The sequence below is a fragment of the Ochotona princeps genome, chromosome 17, assembly GCF_030435755.1.
Source record: "Ochotona princeps isolate mOchPri1 chromosome 17, mOchPri1.hap1, whole genome shotgun sequence".
NCBI lineage: Eukaryota > Metazoa > Chordata > Mammalia > Lagomorpha > Ochotonidae > Ochotona > Ochotona princeps.
In genome coordinates, this window is record NC_080848.1 from 29,590,732 (window position 1) to 29,617,230 (window position 26,499).

General features: G+C 40.6%; 1 protein-coding gene across 3 annotated transcripts in view; it reads left to right on the top strand.

The window, feature by feature from the left end:
- The window catches only part of USP32 (ubiquitin specific peptidase 32), a 154,504-nt gene that overhangs the window by 19,576 nt on the left and 108,429 nt on the right, over nt 1-26,499 (top strand). For all 3 annotated transcript variants that reach the window (XM_004590953.3, XM_058676199.1, XM_058676200.1), the window contains exon 2: nt 11,571-11,698. In XM_004590953.3, coding sequence (XP_004591010.2) covers nt 11,571-11,698 — 128 coding nt within the window. The remainder of the gene's footprint in view (nt 1-11,570; nt 11,699-26,499) is intronic.

Below are 26,499 nucleotides of genomic sequence, written 5' to 3' on the forward strand. Positions count from 1 at the left end.
GAAGTAAACAAATACTTCCCAAACAACCAAAGCAGAACAAAATAATTTAAAATAAGGAAGTCTAGACTTGATATGATGCAATTTAAGTTCTTCTGAGAAAATACACAGGTTTCTGATGCAAGACTACGTTAAAGAGCAGGGACACAACTTTTTTTTTTAATATTTATTTTTATTGGAAAGTCAGATTTACAGAAAGAAAAGGCAAAGATCTTTCATCTACTGATTCACTCCCCAAGTGGCTGTAGTGGCTGGAGCTGAGCCGATCTGAAGCCAGGAGCTAGGAGCTTCTTCTGGGTCTCCCACATGGATGCAGGGTCCCAAAACTTTGGACCGTCCTCAACTGCTTTCCTAGGCCACAAGCAGGGAGCTGGATGAGAAGTGGAGTGGCTAGGATACGAACCAGTGCCCATCTGGGATCCCGGCACCTGCAAGGAGGGAACTTTAGCCACTAGGCTACCGTGTTGAGCCTGGGACCCACCTTCTTGACCCATTACCTGTAGCCTTTCATAATTTCTACCAGCGGAAAGCTAGAATCTGGAGCTGAGCTGCTTCTGAAGCCTAGGCGTTTTATTATGGACATCTCCGCTAGTGTCTTAACCTATAGGCAAATGCCAGTTCATATTTCTCTTTTCATTGTATTGTAGCTTGTATGTATGTGTTTTAAAGGTTTTTTTTTTTTAATTGCAAAGGCAGAATTAGAAGAAAGACACAGAAAACTATTCCTTCTGCTGGTTCACTCCCAAATGGCTGCAGTGGGTGGAGCTGCACTGGTCCAAAACCAGGAACCTCTCAGGTCACTCACATGGTACAGGTGTCCAAGGACTTAGGCCCATCTCTGCTGCTCTCCCAGGCCATAGGTAGGAAGCTGTATCAGAAGTGAAACAGCTGGGACTTGAACTGGCACCCGTATGGGATGCTGGCACAGCAGGTAGAAACTTAGGCTATCAAGCCACTGAGACAGTCCCAAGGTGTTTTTGAATTGTATTTTAAAGTGTTTATTTGGAAGGTAGGAAAAGAGAGTGATCATCCAATTACTGGTTCTCTTCCCCAGAAGCTTGCAGTAGCCTTTGCTGGGTCAGGCTGGTGCCGGAGTCCTGGAACTGCATTTTTCCACATCTGAGGCAGAGACTTAAGTGCTTAGGCATCATCTGCTGCATCCCAGGATGCGTATCAACAGGAAACTGAACTCAAAGCTGGATTCAAGGTGGGGCAGACAAAACTTGAATCGGGTGTTCCTGTTGGGGTGCGGTTGACCCAAGTGGCAGGTTAACTTGTTGCACCACAGTGCCTGTCCCTAATTTTTATTTTATTGGATTTATTTGGAAGGCATATGCACAGACACAATACACAGGGAGACCAAGAGATGACCGATTCTCTGGTGTGTCTCCAAATGCTTGTTGATAGCCAGGGCTGAATCAGGCCCAAGTCAGCAGCAAGTCACTCAATCAGGTGCTCCCACAAAGCTGTTAAGGAGCCAAGAAATTCGGCCATTACCATCTGTCTCCTATGGGCATGGGTTAATAGAAAGTTGGAATTGGGAGCAGAGTTGGAACTCACACCTAAGTACTCTGGTTGGAGTAATGGAAATCTTAGGCATCATCTTAACTGCTAGGCCAAGTGTCTGTCCCCCACATGTCTTTATGAAGATTTCTTGTTTTCCTTTCACTTAAAGAGAGAAGGGTACTTGGGAATATATTTTAATTCTAGTTGAACTGATGAGTGGTGTGTTAAGTTTATGAACCAGATGAGTGATATTTTTTTTTTGAGGAACTGTTTGAAACAAGTGAACAAGCTAGAAAACTTGTTATTAACATGCTACATAATCATTTTGTTGCATTTCTGCTTCCAGACAAAGATGGACTTACAATGAAATTGTTTATTATATCTTGATAATAGGATTCTGGACTCTCTGCCGTTGTCCATGCCCGCAATGATGGACATATGACTGAACTATATGTTAGTAATGATATAGAGGAACTAGATGGGGGGGGGGAGGGAACTGGGGAGGGGATAAGGGAATATGGAACTGTATCATAAAATGATAGCAATAATAATAAAATGTTAAAAAAAATAAAAACGAATACTTGACTTTTTTTCATGATGTTTTTAAGACTGCATCACTTAAGTGTATATAGATTTCCTGTCATCCTGAACTTAAATTTTGATTAATGTTCTGTTCCTATGGACAGTTTGTTTTTAAAAATTTGTTTATTTTTATTAGAAAGTTAGATATTCAGAGAGGAGGAGAGACAGAGAGGAAGATCTTCTGTCCGTTGATTCACTTCCCAAGTGACCATAATGGCTGGAGCTGAGCTGATCTGAAACCAGGAGTCTGGAACCTCCTCCAGGTCTTCCATGTGGGTGCAGAGACCCAAGGCTTAGGGCCGTCCCCTACTGCTTTCCCAGGCCACACACAGGAAGCTGGGTGGGAAGTGAGGCCACCGGGACAAGAACTGGCACCTACATGGGATCATGGCACATTCAAGGTGAGGATGTTAGCCCCTAGGCTATTGTGCTAGGCCCCGTATGGACAGTTTTTAAAAGAGTCACTCTGACTTAGAAATTATTTTAAGTTGTTAACTTTTTAGTGGCATACTTGACATGTTTCAGGATGGGAATTGTCAGTAGGAAATACTGTACAGTTTATGTGTTTCTCTACTTGTGTTTTGCAGTGTGTAGATTTGTTAAAGGCTTGTTCGTTGATAAATAGCTTTGTTGTCCAACAGCCAAGAGTTCACTCTGTATTATTTTTTCTTTATTATTTTATTTATTAGTAAGGATTTTATGTTATGAAGGAGGAAGCAGAATTTTTCTTAGGCCATTTTAGTATTTTAGGTAATATAGCCAAGCCAAGGGATGCTGGGGAACAGAAGTTGTGGCAGATGGGACAAGCTGATGCTCTGCAAAGATGAGGTGGGGGGTTGTCTTGATTACTGGCACTGGCAATCTGTAGAGTGAAGATAGGGAGCCACAGTCCATTCCACAGGCTGTTATAACCATGTGTGTTGTGGTAAAGCCAAGGGGAGCTTTGTATGGTCATAGTAGATGAGTTGTCTGGGTCCACTTTTAGTTTCTAGGCACACACCCACACATAGCAATACTGTCAACACTTTATCTTTGAGCACTGAGGCCAGATGGCATACTTATTGCTATACTGTTTTAATTACAGATGATCTCAGTAATATAAACTGAGACCTAATGGCAGGGAGCCAGATTTATACCTTCATAGTAGTAGATTTTTCTTTCTGAAAGAGGAGAGAAAAGGAAAGGAAGGAAGGAAGAGAGGGAGGGATGGAGGGAAAGAAGGCAGAAACCAGCAGCCAAGAGTTCAAATCAGGCCTCCCATGTAAGTAGCAGGAACTTGGTTGCCAGAGCCATCACTGCTGCCTCCCAGGATCTGCATTAATGGAAAGTTGGAGTCAGGAGCCAGATCTGGGAATTGAACTTGAGCTTACCAGTACAGGGTAGGGATGTATAAACTAACTTACTAGTTCCATAAAAGGATCCTTTTTGTCTTGAGATAGGATAAAGTTGGTTTAATTACTCCGGTTGTGTATATTTCATGTTATATGGAATTTTGCATCATATTATTCTTTAGGACTATGTATTAATTGTTTTAAGTCCGTATAATTCTGCAGTTTACATTAATTAAGCATTTGGGAATGTTGTTATTTATCATTTGAGAAAAAGTCTAGTTTAGTCCTTAAGGTGTTACATGATGCTTGTTCATTAATTTTGCAAATTATGTTATTGATGCTGTGCATGGTACTGGAAACAAAGTCGTCAACAGCAACAACAACAACAAAAGACATACTGTCCTCCCATGCATCTTGTAGTCTTGTGGAGAATAAAATATTATATCCAAATACATACAAATTTACAACTATGAAAAATATACTCAGTGGTCTACAAATGTGGTACCTACTCAGGGAAGATTCTTCCAAGAAAGTGGCATTTGAACTGAAGTCTAAAAAGCAAGTTGGTTTTAACAAGAGTTGGGAGTGTTTGTGAGAATGTTTCAGGCTTTGGCATGAGAAACTCAAAGAACAAAAGGTACACTAAAGACTTGGTCTTTTTACTCAGAATAATAGAAACACATTGAAGAGTTTTTTGTGCCTCGGGGAGAATTGTGATAAATTTTAAAAGATCTTGCTGTAGTTGAGTGGTAGTATTTTGATCATGGATAATTAGTCTATTAATGAGATGAATAATGACATATCTTGGGGTTTTATTTCAGCTTTTGGGTAAATATACTTAAATTGAATTGTCTAGAGTTTCATATAATCCTTGAATTGTTTTGTTGTTGTTTTGGCAGCTTTGAGAGAAAAACATACTTTTGTTAAACCAAGTAAACTCTATTAAAATCCTTGTTTTTTTTAAGTTATTTATTCATTTTTATTTGAAAGGCAATTTTACAGAGAGAGTATAGAGAAATCTTCCATCTGCTGATTTACTCCCCAAAATGCCACAATTACCAGAGCTAATCCAGTTTGAAACCAGGAGCCTGGAGCTCCTTCTGGGCTTTCCACATGGTTGCACAGTCCCAAGCACTTGGGCCATCCTCCGTTGTTTTCTCAGGCATATTATCAGGGTGCTGGGTTGGAAGTGGAGCAGCCAAGACTCAAACCAGCACCCATGTGTGGTGCCAACTCTGTGGGTGGAGGCTTAACCTAATATACCATGGCCCTAGCCCTGAATTCCTAATTTAAAGTAAGAAACTGATAATTTTAATTTATTTTTGGTTCATGGTTAGTTATTATTGCTTTTTTTTTTTTTTTGCAATTCTTTAATTGTGTTTATTTACCTGTGTGATTTCACATTGTTCCCTCCATGGATTGAAGTTATTCTCCACTATTCTTTAATATTGAACCACTTTAGTATTTCTTATAGGCTGACAGTGAATAAGTCTTTGTTTAGCCAGAACTGTTTAAATTGTCCCTTTATTTTTTTAGGTTAGTTTTGCTGAATATATAATTCTTGATTCTGATTTTTTTGGAGCACATTGTAAGTATCAGCTAGATTTGTTTTGTCTCTAAAGATGGTTATTTGGAAAGCAGAGCAACAGAGCAGAAGCAGTGGTATTGGGAGAATCTTCCACATGGGTTCAATCCCTATATAGCCACAATAGCTAGTTCTGAGCCAGGCTAAAGCCAGGAGCCCGGATCTCCCTCCTGGTCTTCAGTGTGGAAGACAGGGGCTCAAGAATATTTACCATTTTTTGCTCCCTTTTTGGGTAGATGCTGGGTCAAAAGTGGTACGGCTAGCACTTGAACCAGAACTCTAATATGGGATGCTGACTTTGTAAGTGGCCTAAAGCCAAGAGCCAGAGCTCCATCTGGGTGTTCCATATTTGTGGCAGGAGCCAATTGCTTGGGTTATTCTCTGCTGTTTTCCTGGATTCAGCAGCAGTACACTAAATAGAAGCAGAGCAGCCAGGGTTGAAACCAGTGCTCGAATATAGGATGCTGGCATCACAAATTGGAGGTGTACTTTTTTTTGTTCCTATTTTTCTTCCTAAAATGTTAGGTAGCTGCTGGGTCTGCTGGAGTGGTGATATTTATATACATGCATTAGTAATAGGTATGGAGTTAAGAGGATGGGATAGAAAAATCTGCTGTGCTTTGTTTTCTGCCAGTTTGATCCAGTCACCATTGTCCTATATCCCTGCTGTTTGCCTGTAGACTTGGGAGTAGAAAAGGATCAGAGTAGACTCTCTTTACTTCTGGAAATCCCTTATTTATGGAACATTTGTTATTATTTTTCCAGTCTCAAGTTCTTTGATATTTATGTTATCTAATTAAATCCTTGTAGTGTTTTCTTCGTTTTGTAGATGAGTAAGCCTGATTTGCCCATGCTCATTCACACAGCTAGTAAGTGGCAGTTTTGGATTTGAATATATGCATGTTTTGTTTGTGCTGGAGCTTGCCATCTGCAGCTGGTGTGCCATATTGAGACTGCATGTTGTTTAAAGTTTTAAAAAGCCTAGTTGTCAACACTTTCAAAAAAGATAGGGAGATATCACACGAAGAAATTTATATTCCTGATACCCATATTTCCATATTGCAGCAGATTCTTGGAACTTACTAGCAGCCACACTCTGTAGAAGGACCATTTCTTTTTCTGGTTTTTAAGATTTATTTATTTGAAAGGCGGAGGAAAAGGTAGAGAGACAGAAAAATACCTTCCATTATTTTCTCCTCAAATAGCCAAGATGGTTAGGACTATGCCAGGCCAAAACTGGGAGCCAGGAATTTCATCCAGGTCTCCCATGTAGGTAGGTGGCAGGGTCCTAAGTACCTGGGCCAACTTCCATTGCTTTCCCAGGCCCACTAGTAGGGAGCTGGATAAAAGTGGCGCAGCTAGAACTTAAACCAGGATTCTCATTGGCGCCTCCAGCAGTTTAAACCATTATGACACAGTGCCTGCCCCAGAACATACGTTTATTTTCTTCCATCCTTGCTTCCTTTCTTTCTCTTACTATCCCTCTTTCTTTTTTATTTTTAATTTCTTCCTTTTTTTATTTTTAAATTTCTTCCTTCCGTCTCTCTCTCCCTTCCTCTTTCTCTCTCCATCCCTCATTTCCTGTATTCTTTCAAGATTTATTTATTTATTTTTATTTGAAAGGTAGATGTGCAGAGATCTTCCATCTGCTGGTTCAGTCTCCAGTGGCCACAATGGCAGGAGTTGAGCTGGCACTGCAGATGGGGGATTAGCTTGTTATGCCACCACACTGGCCCTAACAGATGTTGACATTAATTATTGTTAACTTTAATATGTTGTTGACATTAATTAGGAGTGTATCTGGGACTTGAACTGGCACACCTATATGGAATGCTGGTATTGCATGCTTCAGTTTTACCAGCTGTGCTACAATGCCAACCCAACACTTTTCTGATTCTTTTCTTTTTTGTTTTAAAGATCTATTTTTTTTTTTTTTTTTTTTATTGGAAAGGCAGATATACAGAGAGGAGGAGGGACAGAGAAAGATCTTCCCTCCGATGGTTCACTCCATAAGCGGCTGCAGTGGCTGGAGCTGAGCCAGTCTGAAGCCAGGAGCCTCTTTCCAGTCTCCCACGTGGGTGCAGGGTCCCAAGGCTTTGGGCCTCCTTGACTGCTTTCCCAGGCCACAGGCAGGGAGCTGGATGGGAAACGGGGCCACTGGGATTAGAGCCAGCACCCATAAGGGATCCTGGTGCATTCAAGGCAAGGATTTTACCCGTTATGCTATCATGCCGGGTCCTGTTTCTTTATTTTAAAATTTATTTGGAAAATATCTTCCATATTGGTTTGCTCACAAAATTTAACAGCTTGGGGCTGGGTCAGACTGATTCTGGGAGTTCCAAATTCAGCCTGGGTCTCCTATGTGGGTGACTGGAAGCCCGCTTTCCTTGAGCCATCACCTGCTGCCTCCCAGTGTGCATGTTAACAGCAAACTGAGAACAGAGCCAGAACTTGAAAGGAGGTATCCTGATACAGCTTGTGTGAGGGTCTCAACTGATGTCTGAAGTAGAATAACAGATGCGTCTGCATAAGGACTTTATTCAACTAACTCATAATTCCATTTCTCCTATACCCTGAAAATGCAGTAATTTGATAGTATCAATTCTATCCAGCATTGAATTCCTGTTTGTGCTATAGGGTTTTCATTCTTTTGGTTAGTATCCACATACGTATGCATTACTGACTTGCCATGGAGCTGTCATCTGGGATGTTACATCACACTCATCCTGGGGAATTCTTTCAATTCCCTCACATCAGCATTTGCTGGATCCTTTTTGCCAACCTTGGGTTTTCCCAGTGCTTTACTGTTACCTAGTCTCTGGTAGCTTGCTGGGAAAGGTGACCAAAAAAGGTGTTCCTTCTTTTTGTTTTTTTTTTTTTTTAAAGATTTTATTATTATTATTGGAAAGCCGGATATACACAGAGGAGGAGAGACAGAGAGGAAGATCTTCCGTCCGACGATTCACTCCCCAAGTGAGCCGCAACGGCCGGTGCTGCGCCAATCCGAAGCCGGGAACCAGGAACCTCTTCCGGGTCTCCCACACGGGTGCAGGGTCCCAAGGCTCTGGGCCGTCCTCAACTGCTTTCCCAGGCCACAAGCAGGGAGCTGGATGGGAAGTGGAGCTGCCGGGATTAGAACCGGCGCCCATATGGGATCCCGGGGCTTTCAATGCGAGGACTTTAGCCGCTAGGCCATGCCGCCGGGCCCTTGTTTTGTTTTTTTAAAGATTTTAAAATTTATTTGAAAGAGTTACAGAGAGATCTTCCATCACTGGTTCACTTTTCAGCTGGCTGCAACAGGAGCTTCATCCAGTTCTCCCACTTGGGTAGCAGGGGTCCAAGCACTTTGGGCCATTTTCTGCTGCTTTTCTTAGGCCATGAGCAGGAAACTGGATAAAAAGAATAGCATCTGGGACACAAACAGGTGTCCAAAGGGGATGCCAGCATTGTAGCCAGTGGCTTTATCCTCATTTTTATATATTTTTTTTATCACATTTTCACTTTCTAAATATGATTTCCTTTTGTAAGAATGTATCTTGCTTCTAATATATGTATATGTTTTCTGTTTTCTTCATTTCTGTTCACCTCATCTTTCCTACCATTTGTTTTGGTACTTTTTTGGTTGGAATATTTTCTCAATGCTTCATATTACCTGGCCCTTTTGTTGTGGTTTTTTTTTTTTTAAAAGGTCTGTTCTGTTTATAGATAACTTACATTGCACAAAATGTGTAGTTTTTCATTGTTTAAAGAGTTTTGATAAATGAGCTGAGTTGTGTAATCAGCCCCCCCAATCTGGTATGTACATATACATTACCTCAGAAAGTTTCCTGCTGCCTCTTTGCTGTCTTTGTTGCTTACATCTGCCTACTCCTTCCTACACCACTCATCGTCCTACACCACTCATCGTCTGACTTCCATTACTGTGGTTTCTTTTGCCTGTTTATAATTTGCATATAATATATCCAGATAGTTTTTGTATCCGACTTTAGAGTGGCATCAGTTTTTGAGATTCATTTGTATTGCATGAACCAATAATTATATATATGGAGAGAGAGAGAGACTTATTTATTCTTATTGGAAATTTAGATTTATAGAGAGAAGGAGAGACAGAGATCTTCTCTCCATTGGTTCTCTGCCCATGATGGCTGGAGCTGAGCTGATCAGGAGCTAGGAGCCAGGAGCTTCTTCTGGGTCTCCCATGTGGGTGCAGGGTCCCAAGGTTTTGGGCCACCCTCTGTTGCTTTCTCTGGTTACAAGCAGGGAGCTGGATCTGAAGTGGAGCAGCTGAAACATGAATTGCTGCCCATATGGGATGCCAGTGCTTGAAGATGGAGTATTAGCCAGTTGAGCCATTGCAGTAGCTCCACTAAATTATATTCTGATGGTTGATTTTCTTGTTTCTTCTGCTAGATCATGAGCAGTATAGTTAGTAAAGCTATTATGAAAATTAGGCATCTTAAAGAAATAGATAACCTAGTAGCTGACATTTATTCCTTCATTACTGTAATTAATGAGACAAGCTTTGTTCTGTTTTCCACTTTCACATTTTAAAAGAAAAGTAAAATTGAATTAGTGTATTAGATATTAATGAGTTCAATTTTAGTGTATTAAGCACTTAATATTTACACTCTTCTCTAGAATCTTACCAAGAATTAGTTTTTGTTGTTTTATCATTGCTGTACATATTGTTGCACCATGAACCCTCCCTCTGTACCATCAACATTTATTGAATGATAAGCTGTGTGCCTGGCCTTCTTCAGTCTTATCTTGTTGGTTTTTCTGCCGAAACTGCTGTTGCTTCCTGGTTTTGGACGAACAGCACATTCTTTTATTTATTTATTTATTTATGTATTTATTTATTTATTTATTCTTAGAATTCCTTATTTCCTTTTTAGACACCATAAACATCTTTTCCCCCAGTTTTGTGTGCTTAAATGTGCTATCTATGCATGGCTTTTATTACTACCTGTATTTTCATGCCTCCCTTGAAACTCCTTTTAAGCTTTACATTTATAATTCTACATTCCCAATAAATCTGTATAAGGTCTCTCATACTATGTTTTTAACAGAGATGACCATCTTTTCTTTCTGATCAACTCTTTCTTGGGTGTCCTGTCTCTAAGCTAATGTTGTTCTGAAAGTTTTCTTGGATGTGGATGAATGTTTGGCTCAATTTTAAGTTGCCTCTTAGGATACCCATACCGGAGTGACTGGGTTCAAGTCACAGCTCTGCTTCCAATGCTCTGTGCTCATTTGTATTATGGGATCAAACAGGTAATGTCTCAAATACTTGGGTCCCTGCCATGCTGTGGGAACCCCATATTATGTTCTTTCTAGCTTCAGCTTTGCCCAGCCTTGGCTGTTGACAGGCACCAGTGGATGGAAAATGTCTGCTTTTCTAACAAATAAGCAAGTTTCCTAGGATAGAAACTTAGATATTATTCTCAGCTGCTTCTAGTCTCAGTGAAGTTTCAGATTCTGAATTTTTCTAGTGGATAATTTCCAGATGTAACTGCTTCTTGTCTCAAGACAGTTTGTTGCGCTTCCCAATTTGTTTTATATTCAATATTGTTTGTAGACTGAGATACATGCATTATATCTGAGTGTGTTTTGTTTCTGCCTTCCTGGAGTTTCTTATATCTGAATCGCTTTCTTCTTGAGACTGAGCATAATCTCTGTGACTTGGTCTCTGTTTTTTTAGGTTTATTGTTTACTACTTTCCGCCATGCTTATTTTATTCTAGTAATGTGCAATATCTCTTTATACATCTATGTATTCTGAAACAAGTTACTATCTTTGCCTGGCATTCTTGTTATTTTTTTTTTTTTGGTTTTGCCTTTAAAGTTTAATGTGATTCTCTTCTTCATCCCATAAGCCTTTTCTCCAACATGGGTCAGAGATATTATTGTTTTGCCTCCATAGGGATTGTGATACTGACCACATGCTTCTGTAAAAGATACTTCTTTCTGTGACCTTGTAGTCAGATTTTTCTATATAGGGAAAAAAAGGTTTTCAGTGCCTGAAATAAGTAAAAACTAAGTAATGTCTTTGGTAGTGGGCATCTAAACATTTTAGGTTGTTATTATCTTTTTTTTTTTTTAACATATTGCTTGTTATTATCTATTTATAAATTATTTTCTTTGTAAGTGATGACACATCTAAGCTAAATGTAGAGACTATCCTCCACATCAGAGATGTGTTCAAGAATTACAAACAATATGTGCTTTATCAAAGGAAATGAGAATATTACTGCTGAAAGCATTAGTGCTGGCATCCAGTGCCATGTAGCTTACCCCCTAGTTTGAAATGTTTGCTATTTTTTTGTTCCCTTCTAAAATTTCTGTGTTTATTTATAGTTGTGTCTTGAAAACAGCAAGACAGCAACTTGCACACTTTTTTCAGGATTTAAAAATTAGAATTATAACCAAATTTTGTTGAATTTGTTAAACTTGCCAACATATCAAGAGAAAATTAATATTTGCCAGTTTTTCTTAGAAATTGGATTCAGAGAAGACTTTGAGAGCCACGCTTTTACCTACTGATTTCTTACTTCTGTTTCTGAACTGCAGTTACAGATGTGGAGCTAAAGCGACTCAAAGATGCCTTCAAGAGGACCTGTGGACTCTCGTATTACATGGGCCAGCTCTGCTTCATCAGGGAAGTGCTTGGGGATGGAGTGCCTCCAAAAGTTGCTGAGGTAATCTTCATATTCAGGTTTTCCTTTCAGACAGGCATGTTGCAGCTTAAATTGAGGATCCTCCTGATATCAGCAGATTTAATCTGCGCTATTGTTTTTTTCTTGCTGCATAGGTAAGTATGTCTTGTTTTAGAAGTCAATGTGGGGCCCGGTGGCGTGGCCTAGCGGCTAAAGTCCTCGCCTTGAATGCCCCGGGATCCCATATGGGCACCGGTTCTAATCCCGGCAGCTCCACTTCCCATCCAGCTCCCTGCTTGTGGCCTGGGAAAGCAGTCGAGGACGGCCCAGAGCCTTGGGACCCTGCACCCGTGTGGGAGACCTGGAAGAAGTTCCAGGTTCCCGGCTTCGGGTCGGCGCGCACCGGCCATTGCGGCTCACTTACGGAGTGAATCATCGAAGGGAAGATCTTCCTCTCTGTCTCTCCTCCTCTCTGTATATCTGACTTTGTAATAATAATAAATAAATCTTTAAAAAAAAAAGAAAAAGAAGTCAATGTGGCATGCCCCAAGAGCATAGATGGGAATACTGCAGAACTGCAGTTCTGCCTATTGTACTTTTGAACTTTGATAGCCATGTGTAGTTTATATGGTTAAAAATTTTATCTCATTGACATTTTTTAATGTCTTTTATTTCACACACACACACACACACACACACACACCCTGCACTGGGAGGGAGACTACATAGAGGTCTATTTATAGGGTTTTCTCTTTTTTTTTTAAAGATTTATTTATTTTATTACAAAGTCAGATATACAGAGAGGAGGGACAGAGAGAAAGATCTTCTGTCCGATGATTCACTCCCCAAGTGAGCCGCAACGGGCTGGTGCGCGCTGATCCGATGCCGGGAACCTGGAACCTCTTCCGGGTCCTCCCACGTGGGTGCAGGGTCCTAATGCATCGGGTCGTCCTCGACTGCTTCTCCAGGCCACAAGCAGGGAGCTGGATGGGAAGTGGGGCCGCCGGGATTAGAACCGGCGCCCATATGGGATCCCGGGGCGTTAAAGGCGAGGACTTTAGCTGCTAGGCCACCGTGCCGGGCCCTATAGGGTTTTCTCTTTCAGGATAAATTCACCTTCTCATTTTCCTTCCCTGTTTTCCTTCTTTCCGCTTGTTTATTTATTTGAAAGGCAGAGTTAGAGACAAAGAGCTTCCATTTGCCGATTCATTCCCCAAATGGCCACAATGACCAGGATTGGACCAGTTCAAAGCTAGGAGCCAGGAGCTTCTTCTGGATCTCCCAAATGGGTGCAAGGGCCCAAATACGTGGTTCTTCCTCTGCTGCTTTCCCAGGCACAGTAGTAGGAAGTTGGATCAGAAGTTGAACACCCAGGACCTGAACTTGCGTCCATAGGGGATGCCAGTACCACAGGTGGCAGGCAGGTTATGCCATAGCACTGGACCCCTCGCTTCTTATTTTTTTCAGATTTACTTATTTTTATTGCAAAGTCAGGTATAAAGAGAGGAGGGGGCAGATAGGAAAATCTTCCATCTGTTGATTCATTCCCCAAATGGCCACAAGGGCTGGAGCTAAGCTGATCTGGAGCCAGGAGCTTCTTCCAGGTCTCCCACACAGGTGCAGGGTTCCAAAGCTTTGGCCCGTCCTTAACTGCTTTCCCAGGCCACAAGCAGGGAACTGGATGGGAAGTGGGGCTGCTGGGATTAGAATCAGTGCCCATATGGGATCCCTGCATGTGCAAGGTGAGGACTTTAGCTGCTACTGTGCTGCCCCTGCCCACTTTCTTTTAATTTTTTTTTATTGAGTCACTGTCTTGAGTGCTCATTCATTACTTGGACTTGGGCTTTAGGATTTTTCTTTATTTTTAAAGATTTATTTTATGTATTTGTTTTTGAAAGACAGAGCCATATACATAGAGGGAGAGAAAGAGTGTTGTATATGCAGGGGGAGACAAAGAAAACTTTAGTTTGCTGATTCGTTCCCTATGTGACCTCAACGACTGGACTGGGCCAGGCCACAGCCAAGAGCCTGGAACTCAATCAAGGTCTCCCATGTGGGCGGCAGGCACACAAGGACTTGGGTCATCTTCCATTGCTTCATCAGTTATATTGGCAGGGAGCTAGATTCTAAGTGAAACAGCTGAGATTCAAATTAGCTTCCATGTGCAATGCCAGTGTTGTAGGCAGTAATTTAAGCCAACAATATCACAATGCCAACCCTTAGAATTTTCAATTTTAAGGTATAACTAACAGTTTAATATGATATAAGTTGTCAGTTGGAGGAAAGGGCTTATATTAAGTTCTTGTTCATCAATACAAAATGAATCCTGATTTAAATAATACTGATTTAAATATATAGTATCTTCCACGTTTCTCTTCCACAGCTCTTTTTATTTCTTTTAAAAATATTTTTATTTATTTATTTTGGAAGAGTTACAGAGAAGAATGCATAAATAATTTTCCTTTTGCTGATTTACTCCCAGATAGCCACAGTGGTCCATGCTGTGCCACACTAAAACCGAGAGCCAGGGGCTTCATCTGGGTCTCCCACACTTGTGCCATCTTCTGATGCTTCCACAGTTACACTGGCTGGGAGGTGCATTGGAAGGGTAGCATCTGGTACACAACCTTGCCGGTGTCCCTAGTAGTCTCCTTACCTGCCACTTCATGATACCGTTCCTCAGGTCATTTCTTTTTTTTTTTTTTTTTTAAAGATTTATTTTGTTTTTATTGGAAAGGCAGATATATAGAGAAGAGGAAAGACAGAGAGGAAGATCTTCCGTTTTTTCATGAACCTTTTAAAACTTCCTCAAATATGTATCTTTTACTGGTATCATATTTTTGTTACTGTATCTTTGTAGTAAGTTTTGATGTAACAGAGGTCATTCTTTAACCTTGTGTTCTTTTTTTTTTTAAGAAATAGTTTTTTTTTTTTTAAAGATTTATTCATTTTATTACAGCCAGATATACACAGAGGAGCAGAGACAGAGAGGAAGATCTTCCGTCCGATGATTCACTCCCCAAGTGAGCCGCAACTGGCCGATGCGCGCCAATCCGAAGCCGGGAACCAGGAACCTCTTCCGGGTCTCCCACACGGGTGCAGGGTCCCAATGCATTGGGCCGTCCTCGACTGCTTTCCCAGGCCACAAGCAGGGAGCTGGATGGGAAGTGGAGCTGCCGGGATTAGAACCGGCGTCCATATGGGATCCTGGGGCGTTAAAGGCGAGGACTTTAGCTGCTAGGCCACGCCGCCGGGCCCTAACCTCTTGTTCTTTGAAGATTGGATGTGTGTGTGTGTGTGTGTTTCCATGTACCTTTTGGAATTACCTTGTCAGTTTTTATCAAAAAGGCAGCTAAGAGTTTGGTAGGGATTGTGAATAATTTGAGGAGTCTTGCCCTCTTATCAAGAACACAAAGACATTAGAGTCTCCTAATCCATCTTCATTTGTGTTTCTTTCAATGATACTATTTAGTTTTCAGTATACAACAAATGCCCATCATCTAAGTAGATTGGATATTCATACAACGGAACATTATTCATTAATAAAAAAAGACTGAGCTTTCCTAATATGTGTCACAGCATGGACGAACTTTCACAAGGCTGTACTAAGTCAAGTAGGGCCCGTTGTTAGGCAGAGCAAGTTAAGCTGCTGTCAGCAACATTGGTATCCAGTATGCACATTAGTTTGTGTCCAGTCCGCTCCGCTTCTGATCCAGTCTCTGCCAATGCAGCAGAATATGACCCATGCACTTCGTTGTACCCTTGCCACTTGGTAGGAGACCTAATTGAAACTCTCAGCTTTTGCTTGTCCCAGTCTTGGCTGTTATGGCTGTTTGGAGAGTGAACCAGTGAATGGAATATCTTTTTCTCCCTGTCTCTCCCTTTCTCTCTCCCTTTCTCTCTCTCTCTCTCTCTCTTTAATTCTGCATTTCAAACAGATAAATCTTTTTTTTAAAAAATGAGGTCAAACAAACCTACATGTTTTATGATTGCCTAGGATATTCAAATCAGTAGAAAGTAAATCAGTAATACTTTGTGAAATTTTTAGTTGCCTTTTCCCTTGCTTGTGTGACAGCTCTGTGTTCCTCTCATCTTTGCTATTGTGTAGGTAACACATGCATCTTTCATCTCCTTGAAGGGTATCTTTTCCTAGGATTTCAGGCTACTTGGTTTCCATGTGACCACAGGTGTGTTGAAGACTCAGGAAATGTTGGGGAGCTTGCGTTAGGTGTAGTGATTGAGATGTTATTCGTGGCATCTACATCCCATATTGTTAGAGTCTGGCTCCACTTCCAGTCCCTGTTTTCTGCTAAATTGCACTCTGGAAGACAGCAGATGATTGCTCAAGTACTTGAGTACCTGTTACCCCTGTGAAAGACTTGGATTGAGTTCTGAACTCTTCCCTTTCTTAACTCATCCCTGGCTTTTGGAGGCATTTAAGGTGTAGATCAGTGGATAGATCTCTCTCTATGTCTCTCTACCTTTCAGATTCAAGTCCCAGTTACTCTTCTTCCACTCTAGCTCCCTGCTAATGTTTCTGGGAAAGCAACAGAAAATGACCCAGTAGTCTTGGGCCCCTGCCACCAACGTGGGAGACCTGGATAGAGTTCCCAGCTTCTAGCTTCAGCCTGGCCCAGAGTCAGCCATTGTGGCCATTTTGGGAGTGAACCAGCAGGCAGATCTCTCCTGTCTGTAATTCTGCTTTCTAATAAACGGAGTAGCTTGGACTTGAATGACGTTCATATGGGATACTAGTGTCTCGGGAAGCAACTTAACGTGCTGTACCACACCAGCCCCTGACCTATTGTTTATTGAGTAGACTTGAAATTAAGTGAGGAAATGTACTAATAGTATGTGAACATTGATTGGTAGATTTCTTGTAAAAAGCTGCATATTTAATATTTTCTCGCAGGAAAGGGAATCTAATTTCTCATGATAATCTCAGAGAATGAACTCATTCAGTGGGGAGTTAGAGCATTCATATCAAATGGGCTCAATGTCTTAGTTATGCATCTCTCCAAGTTAGGTTAGTAGCTATACTTTATTATCTTTTGGGTGCATTAGTATAATTCATACATGGAGAGTACAGAGTTACTTGCTAAATGAAAAATGATATATTTTAAATAGAATTGGGAAGAGTTCTGAGGAGTGATTTTGAAGGTTGAATTTAGTTTTCGTGGATGGTTAGATGTCTAGAATGGAGGCTGTTTATTTGGCGGCTTCAGGGAGATCAGATTAAGGTGATTAGTTCCAAAGCCAAGGAAGAATCACTGAATTTACCCCTTACAGGTCTGTCCTTAAAATTCTGCTGGAACTTAAGCCTGGAGAAGGAGGGTTACCTGTTCTTGCTGAGATTCTGATAATGTTTTGAAGCCCAATAACATAATATATCAGTGTCTGTATAAGAAAAGCCACAGGAAGCATTCAAACTATCCATTACAGCTGGAAAAAGAACTTTGTTCCCCAGCTAATGAATGTTTTTTTTTTTTTTTAAGATTTATTCATTTTATTACAGCCAGATATACACAGAGGAGGAGAGACAGAGAGGAAGATCTTCTGTCTGATGTTTCACTCCCCAAGTGAGCCGCAACGGGCCGGTGTGCGCCAATCCGAAGCCTATGCCAGGAACCGGGAACCTCTTCCGGGTCTCCCACGTGGGTGCAGTGTCCCAATGCATTGGGCCGTCCTCAACTGCTTTCTTAGGCCACAAGCAGGGAGCTGGATGGGAAGTGGAGCTGCCGGGATTAGAACCGGCGCCCATATGGGATTCCGGGGCTTTCAAGGCGAGGACTTTAGCCGCTAGGCCACGCCACCGGGCCCATGAATGTTTATAGTAAAAGTAATAACATATGTTTTTAAGAGCAAGGAAGGGCATTTTTGGAATTTTAGTACAAAAGAGGAATTTTAAATGACAGTGCCTTTGAGATATATTGTAGTAGTAATGTAAATTTCTAGTATCTAGTATCAAGTTTTTAGAGACTAAAGGAGCTTTTTCTAGGACACAACTGAACTGCAATTTCTGTCTCTGAAGGCTTATTAGCATAATTCATGGCACAATCTATAATGATGAAGACTAAGAACTCACAGCAGTTTATAGTTTAAAACACTTAAACATGGATCTCATTATACTCACCATTGGGATAGATAAATGAGATTAGTACTTAATGCACTTCTGATCTTGTTTGTAGTAATCATGGTACTACATAGTAGCTAATAGTACTCATAGATTACTTATATATTAAATGAATGGAGTCTAAGACAATTGAGAAAACAAAATAAATTTTAAAATGTGTTTTGAGTAGAATTAAATTGTCCTGAACAAAGGCCATGAACTCTTACTCTTTATTTTTCCTTTAGAGTGTTGTAATACTAGATTATAATTTTTCCTATTTTTGTATTTACTTCCAAATGATTTTCATCATTGAAAAAAATCTGTTAGGCCATTAATTCTATTTTATGCAGACATATTCTTTTTTAATTGAAAAGGCAGATCAGATTTGCAGAGAGAAGGAGAGACAGAGAGAAAGATCTTCCCTAGTTCACTCCCCAAATGACTGCAATGGCCCGAGTTGAGCCAGTCTGAGGTCAGGATCCAGGAGCTTCTGCTAGGTCTCAGGGTCCCAAGGTTTTAGGACATGCTTTATTAGGCAAGTAAGTTTATAATAGTTAACCGTTAGTTATCTCTTTTGACTGAAGACTCTAAAATCCTCATCCAAGGATTGGTATTACTTCTTAATGACTGGTAGTATAGTAATACTATTCTCATAAAACTACTTCTGATAATTTTAACCCACATTTTCCCCTATCCCTGAACTTTTCCAGAAATTAAAGATTGTGTGTATAGTCTGTAGCATAGCATTTTAATTAGGTAGTAGCTTGTTCACTAATTATTCATGTATATCTTATCTAAGTAAATTGTGACTCTAGATGGGCAGACTTTATGGCTTTTAGAGATTATGCCTCAGAGTGCTGTACATATAAGATGAACTTAGTGAATATTTGATTTATTAATGCTTTCTTTGTAGTAATTGGATCATTCTGTAAAATGCTTTTAAAAGAAGAACCAAGACAGTGGCCTAGAGAGCATACTCCTAAGTCAATTAGCTTTGGAGTGTTTGAACACTTAACCATTTTCCATTAGTGGAAAATTATTGTTTCATGCTGAAGTAATCTTGGAGCCTGAAATAATTTTGGTTAAAATGAGCAACATGTGAAAGAAAACAGTTGATTAGTAGGATATTTTTCAATTAGTGTTGATGAGTTTTGACTGAGATATTTATGGTGCAGTTAATGTGCCCATTGGGAATAGGGCTAAGTTTTACACTTACTGAATAATCTAAGGTTTGGATGATTATGACAGAATAGTAATTTCTTGGTGTTACGCAACTGGTAATATTAAATTCATTTATGTTGGATTTACTTAGCTTCATGGGCTAACGGCTTTTTAAAAGTACTTGAATGATGTGTTTACTTTTGGTGCTGTTCATGATTGACTGTTGTAATTCACTGTAATAACTAACATGTTGATATGAACCAGAGAAAAATAGGTGACTTTCTGAATTGATAGGGTAAATCCTGAGCTTTATAACTACAGCTTATAAGGTGAATACCCAGCAGGGGAATAGTTTGACATCTTTAACTAGAATCTATCTATAAAATACTCACTTGTTTATTTGCTCACTGCCTTTTTGTCCACAGTGTAACATACATGCTAGTTTTGTGTTTCGAGAGTCAAAAAAAGAGAGCAAGCTCACATCTGTTGGTTAATGCCTTCAATACAGGACTGGGAATGTAGTCAGGTTTCCCATGTAGGTGACAGGGATTCTACTATTTCAGTTACTACCTGTTGCCTCTCACGGTCTAGACTGCCAGGAAGCCAGAATCAGGAGCTGGATGCTAAAACCGACTACTAAGATACAAGTCATAGGAGTCTTGTTTACTAGACCAACACTCTGCTCCATGCTGATTCTTAAGTTTTAATATATTTCTGTATTTGTCTTTGTAATATAGGACAAGAAAGGTTCCAAATGATCCATAAGAGAAGATGGTAATATAACAGAATATATCACTTTTTTATGAAAGTGTATATGAACTTTGAGAAAAATGTGCATTGTCTTAGTGGTCTTGAGAGAGAGAGAGAGAGGGAGAGAGATCTTTCATCCCCTGATTTACACCTCAAATAGCCTAAAAAGCTGAGGATGGGGCGGGCTAAAGCCAGAAGATTCTTCTGGGTTTCCCATGTTGCTACAGGGGTCTCAGCAATCAGTTGGTCTTCTGCTGCTCTTTCACACTATTAATAGGGAGTTGGTTTTTTTTTTGTTTTTTTAAAGATTTTATTGTTATTGGAAAGCCAGATATACAGAGAGGAGAGACAGAGAGGAAGATCTTCCATCCGATGTTTCACTCCCCAAGTGAGCCGCAACGGGCCGGTGCACGCCGATCCGATGCCGGGACCAGGAACCTCTTCCGGGTCTCCCACGTGGGTGCAGGGTCCCAAAGCTTTGGGCCGTCCTCGACTGCTTTCCCAGGCCACAAGCAGGGAGCTGGACGGGAAGTGGAGCTGCCGGGATTAGAACCGGCGTCCATATGGGATCTTTCAAGGAGAGGACTTTAGCTGCTAGGCCACGCCGCCAGGCCCAGGGAGTTGGTTTGAAAGTAAAGTTAACTAGGACTTGAACCAGCACCCACTTGGGATGCTGGCACTTTAGGTAGCTCTCACAAGATGTCATGGAGGGCATTTAGAAAGTGAGCCAGCAGGTGGGAGCTTGTCTGTCTGTCTTTCTGTCTCTGCCTCTCAAACAAATTAAAAAGAGAAAACAGAAAAAAAAAAAAAAAAACTACGTAGGCTATTGGTCAAAAGATTCTTTTAAGAAAAACCTTAGAGGCTAGGCAGGTTAAGCCGCCTCTGCCTGTGGTGCCAGCACACAATAGGCCCTATAGTGACCACAACAGCTGGTGCTGCGCCAATCCAAAGCCAGGAGCCAGGAAACTCCTCTAGGTCTCCCATGTGGGTGCAGGGTCCCAAGGCTTTGGGCTGTCCTTGATTGCTTTCCCAGGACACAAGGAGGGAGCTGGATGGGAAGTGGAGCTGCTGGGATTAGATCCGGTGCCCATATGGGATCCCGGGGCTTTCAAGGCGAGGACTTTAGCTGCTAGGCCACCGTGCTGGGCCCTGCTTTTTTTTTTTTTTTTTTTTAAAGATTTACTTATTTTATTGGAAAGGCAGATTTACCTAGAGAAGGAGAGAAAAAGAACCTCCATGTGCGTTTTAGTCCCGAAGTGAGTGCAAGGCCAGAGCTGAGCTGATTCGAAGCCAGGTGGCTGCTCCACTTCTGATTCAGCTCCCTGCTAATGGCCTGGGAAAGCAGCAGAGGAAGGCTAAAGACCCTGGGCCCCTGCTTCCACGGAAGAAAACCAGAAGAGGCTCCTGGCTCCCAGCTTCAAACTGGCCCAGTTCTGACTATTTGGGGAGTGAACCAGCGAATGGAAAATCTTTCTCTAACTCTGACTTTCAAGTAAATCATCCTGTTTAGAAAAACAAAAAGCTGCTGCCCATAACACTGACATCTCACGAGGTTGCTAGTTCAGTCTCAGCTGCTTCACTTCTAATTTAAGTCTCTGCCCATTCATTACCTGGGAAAAGTAATGGAAGATAGCCCAAATCCCTGGGCCACTGAACCAGTGGGTGGAAGACCTCTTTACTTCTTCCTTTCAAATAAAACAAGCAAATCTAAAAAAAAAAAATCTGTAAAAACTCTGTCATTTCTCTGGTGATTTGAAGTTAGGGGTTAAATTAAGCTTTTGGAATATTTTGGTAGAAGTTAAGGTGATTCCAGAATGAGATCACTGAGAATAGAAAATCCAATTTGATTAGCTTTCAAGATAAGTGTGGATACAGAAGTTGAACATGAGTGGACAGTGGGACATAGCCGTGAGGATAAGGAGGGCATTCGGGATCAAAACAACAAAGTGGAAAACATGCCAGTTGGTTTTCATGGTCTGAACTCAGGGATACTAGCTTCAAGAAGAACAGTTATTGCTTGAAACCTAGTGGTGGTTAAACTTGATGCCAGAGCAGGCTTCTTGAGATGATGATGGATTACCTATTGAGACAAGTATTTGCTTTAGAAAAACAACATATTTGAAAGGTAAGAGACAGACATACACACAGAGACACAGGTACAAGCACACACAGATCTCCCAACTGCTGGTATACTCCCCATGACGGCTGAAATTGAGTCATCCTGAAGCTGGGAGCCACAGATTCAGTCCATGTCTCCCATTTGGATGGCAGGGACTCAGTTGTTTGAGTCATCACCTGTTGCTTCCCAGCGTGTGCATTGGGAAGAAGCAGGGGTTGGAAAGTGGAGCTGGTGTCTGAACCCCATGTACACAGACAAGGATAAAGGTGTCCCATGCTGTGTCTAAAACACTGTGCCAAATGTTTGTCCCTGGATATTTACTGAAAGACAAGTTAACCTGTAATTTCAGGGAAATTATTTAATTTCTCTCAGTCAAGTGCTAAGCTAAGAGGCGTACCAATATTTTCCTCTTTGGTATCTGGTGACAATGTGATTTATGCTTAGTATCTCTGGTGGCTGTGTATTTTTTTTTATATTTATTTTAATTACAAAGTCAGATATACACAGAGGAGGAGAGACAGAGAGGAAGATCTTCCGTCTAGTGATTCACTCCCCAAGTGAGCCGCAACGGCTGGTGCTGCGCCGATCCGAAGCCGGGAACCTGGAACCTCCTCCGGGTCTCCCACGCGGGTGCAGGGTCCCAAAGCTTTGGGTCATCCTCGACTGCTTTCCCAGGCCACAGGCAGGGAGCTGGATGGGAAGTGGAGCTGCCGGGATTAGAACCGGTGCCCATGTGAGATCCGGGGCATTCAAGGCGAGGACTTTAGCCGCTAGGCCACTGTGCCGGGCCCCCGAGAGGTATTCTTAATATATGCTTTAGACAAGGCTCTTTTTTTTTCAGACTAAAGGAAGGATAAAAAAAATGGATGTTAAGGAAGAATAACTTTCTTACTCTTATGTTCTTTAAGCAGTTAATTGTAAGAGTTCATGTCTAGCATTTAGTGGTTGATGGTTTTGTGGACAGATACCTGACATAGCCCAATGAAACTCTTAGGATAATTTTATGTGAAAGAAGCAATGATTAGAGGGAAAATACAGTAATATATACCAAGGTGGAACAAGTAATATGTTTTTATTTTTCCTGAACAGAAAGCTATTTAACATGTAATAGTATAAGAAAAATGTAGAGTAAAGTAGCAGATTGGAACTGGCACTGTGGCTCAGCACATTAAGCTGTTCCCTCATGCTGGCATCCTCTGGGCACTGGTTCAAGCTCCAACTTCTCCTTTTTTTTCCATTAAGAAAATTATTTGATAGAGTTCCAGAGATTGAGGGATAGACAGATAAGAAGTGTTTTTCCTTCCTCTGCTTCACTGCCTAAATGAATAGAGTGGTCAGAGCTGGGTCAGGCCAAAGCCAGGCACCTGGAATTCCATCCAGATTTCTCTTGTGGGGTGGCCGGAGCCCATATACTTGGGTCATTTTCTGCTACTTTCCCAAATAGTGAGCTGGATGGGAAGTGGAGCAGCCAGAACTGGAATCTGAACCTAACTAAATGGGCTGCCCGTGTCTTAGGTGGCAGCTGAACCAGCCAAACCCTAACACTGGTCCAAAAAGCTGAATTTTGAAATGTGTCTGATTTTTGCTCACATCTCCGACGCTTGCATGTTTTTTGCATGTTTAGTCCTCATAGACACAAATGACTGCCCCACTTCTGATTCAGCTCCCTGCAAATGTGCCTGGGTAAGCACTGGAAAATGGCCACAATACTTGGGCCTGTATACTCATGTGGAAGATCAGGAAGAAGCCTTTTGCTTCAGCCTGGCCTTGTCCTAACTGTTGTGACCATTGGGGAAGATCCCTCTTTGCTCTCTCTCATTTTGTGTAACTCTGCCTTTCAAGTAAATAAATACATCTAATAAAATAAGTTAATGCAAGCAAGGGATGTTGTAAGATTGGTAACAGTAAAAGTCAGTTAAATTGCTTATTTCTTACCATAATAAACGCCTGGCACATAGATGCAAAATAAGTATTTCTATGTGAGGTGTAATGTTTATTGCTTATTTAATTTTTAAAATAGTATTTTCTTTGGAAATGTGTATGTTGTTTCTTAAATAAAATTCTAGCTGTAAGGATCTTTGTGGAATGTTTGCTCTTGAAAACATGCCCTTAGAAAAATTAGTTATTAAAACTAGTAATAGGAAGAAAATACTTAGAACTTACTTAATATAAATGTAAAAAGTCTTTCTTGTGGTATGAGTATTCAGATTCTAAAGATGATTTCATTGTGATATTACTAGTGCCATTTTATGTGTGGGTAAGCTGAAGTTATAATTTGTCCAAGGCAACTCAGCCCTTTAATAAAGGAGCAGAAGAATTGGTGTTTAAATGCTGGCCTTTTGGTTCCAGAGATGTTAGCCAATTTTATTGAAAATATAATCATGCCCATAGTTTATCATGTCATTTTCTTATTTTGTACTTCAGCCTTCAATAATAATTAAAAAATGAAACACCTACAGGGTTGAGCTAGGCCAAAGCCAGGAACCTAGAACTCAAATGTAGGTGATGGTAGGCATCCAATTAGTTAAGTCATCACTACTTCTTCCCCATATCTGCAGGGAACTGAAATTAAAAGCAGCAGGCAGAAACTGAACCAAGACACTATGATAAGGGGATACAGCATTTTAACTAGCATCTCTGGCTAGGCTAAAAGCCTGCCCCAAGTACATTGCTTTTTTATTTGCTTGGCAAGAAGATGTCCAGGATTTCTGTTATTGCAAACAGTTTAAAATGTCTTGGTACAGATATTCTTCAATAGCAGTTTAGAGTCCATGTGCCTTTAAAGGTAGCCCCTTTGATTGCATTTCACTGACTTTCCCCAGTTTTATTGTTTTCTTCACTCCAGATAGGTTGTTGCCAGGCAGTCAGTATATATGCAGTATATATATATATATATATATATATATATATATAGTCACTATATATGCCTTATTGTCCATTCTTGTGACTTTGTGACTTTGAACTGAATTCCTATAAATAAAAGGAAGAAATGACCAGAGGGAGGTCAACCATGTTTCTAGCTGCTTAGTGTATCCAGCCATGGATGAGTGATAGTATAAATTCTGGGAATGTGATTTAGGGCAGATGTATTATGAAATACAGTTTAGGGCTGAAGTGTTAGCAAGTAAGTATAGCACAACAAGGTTAAAGCTGCTAACAGGGTTGTTACTTTCCCATAGTAGAATTCTTAGAGTGGAGTTACACCTCCACTTTCCTGTTAAAGTGCCTGGGAGGCAGTGGGTGATGTGAATACTTGGTTTTTTTATCACCCAAATAGGAGACGTTGGTTCCTCCCTGCGTTTGGCCTGACTGTTGAAGGGATTTGGAGAATGAACCAGTGGATGGAAGTTCTGTTTCTCCTTCAAATAAATAAGTATTTATTTATTTAGAAAAGTACAATCCTGGAATGTAGGGACCTGATAATGATGCTTGCTCCAAGTCCGGTTACACACAGTGATGGCTTAGCTTAACATTTGTCTGCCTGATAACTTCACTAGCAGGGACTGGAAAGGACCACAAAAGAAACGAGAGATAAACAGAGACATATTTTTGTCTTTTTCATTATCTTTCTGCCATGTAGTATAGATGTTTCTTCCTGGAAATTTGTTTTGTGAATGATGGCTGAATTCCCATGCTCGCCCCTGCTTAGAAATAGTAACAATGAAATACATCTAGATGTTCAAGGTAATATGCTCTTATAATTGTGTTACTCATTTTTTAAAAACTACATTATAATTTGAGTAGAAGGCTGAGAATTAGCTAGGGGAAAATGATATGATTGTTAATTATGAGGGAAAATGCATTCTGTATTCTAGATAGTCATTTTAACATTGTATAGTTTACGTGTAAGCTGGGAGTGCTTTCCTTGTTTCTTAATAATTAGAACAACTTGTGACTTACTTTAAGGGCAATTTTTGCCTTAGGTTTTGTTTCGTAGTCAGCCTTGGAATTTTCTCAGTAGTTTTACAAAGCCACAGCCTTAGGATGACTGAACTCATAGGGTAAGTTAGGCCTCAGGTGAGTCAGTTAGAGTTCCACAGACTTGCATAGGGTATAGAAATGTACCAACCACTACCTTCTACTTTTGTATTTGAAAACTAAGAAAGCAAATATTTTTTTTCCTTTCCCAAGCAAGGCATGTCTTTGAAAACTTGAGAAATATCTCTAATGTGATAATACTCAGTAGAAATTGTTGAGCAAATTCTTATTTTTCAGAGAAATTATTCAGCAAATTAGTACCATATCTAAAAAGCAAATTAGCTGGTTTTGCATGCCTCTGTGTTGCTACACCTCTGTTGAAACCTAACCAGTAAGACTAGACTAAGCATGTGTGTGAATTTCTATTCCTCCCCCTAATAAGCATGCTGTACTTGAAGTTTAAACCTTGTAAATATTTTACTGCTTAGCAATATAATTTTCATCAGGAATTGCCAAATGTGTTGTGAGACCTTGATGCTTCTCAGGTATGTCTAACCTGAAAGTGATACCTGCTGTAATAACCTGTGGAGTAAAGGGCTTACAGAAGCACTGTCCTTTAAACAAAGTTCTTATAGGCTTTCTGTTTTTAAATATATATTAGGATTCTTTCCTAGGCAGCAAACATTTTAGTTATTCGGGAATCCATCCTGACTGCATGAGGAGCATAGTGCATTTTTTAAATTTGCTAAGGGTGATCATTAGACATTCTCACTGCATACAGAG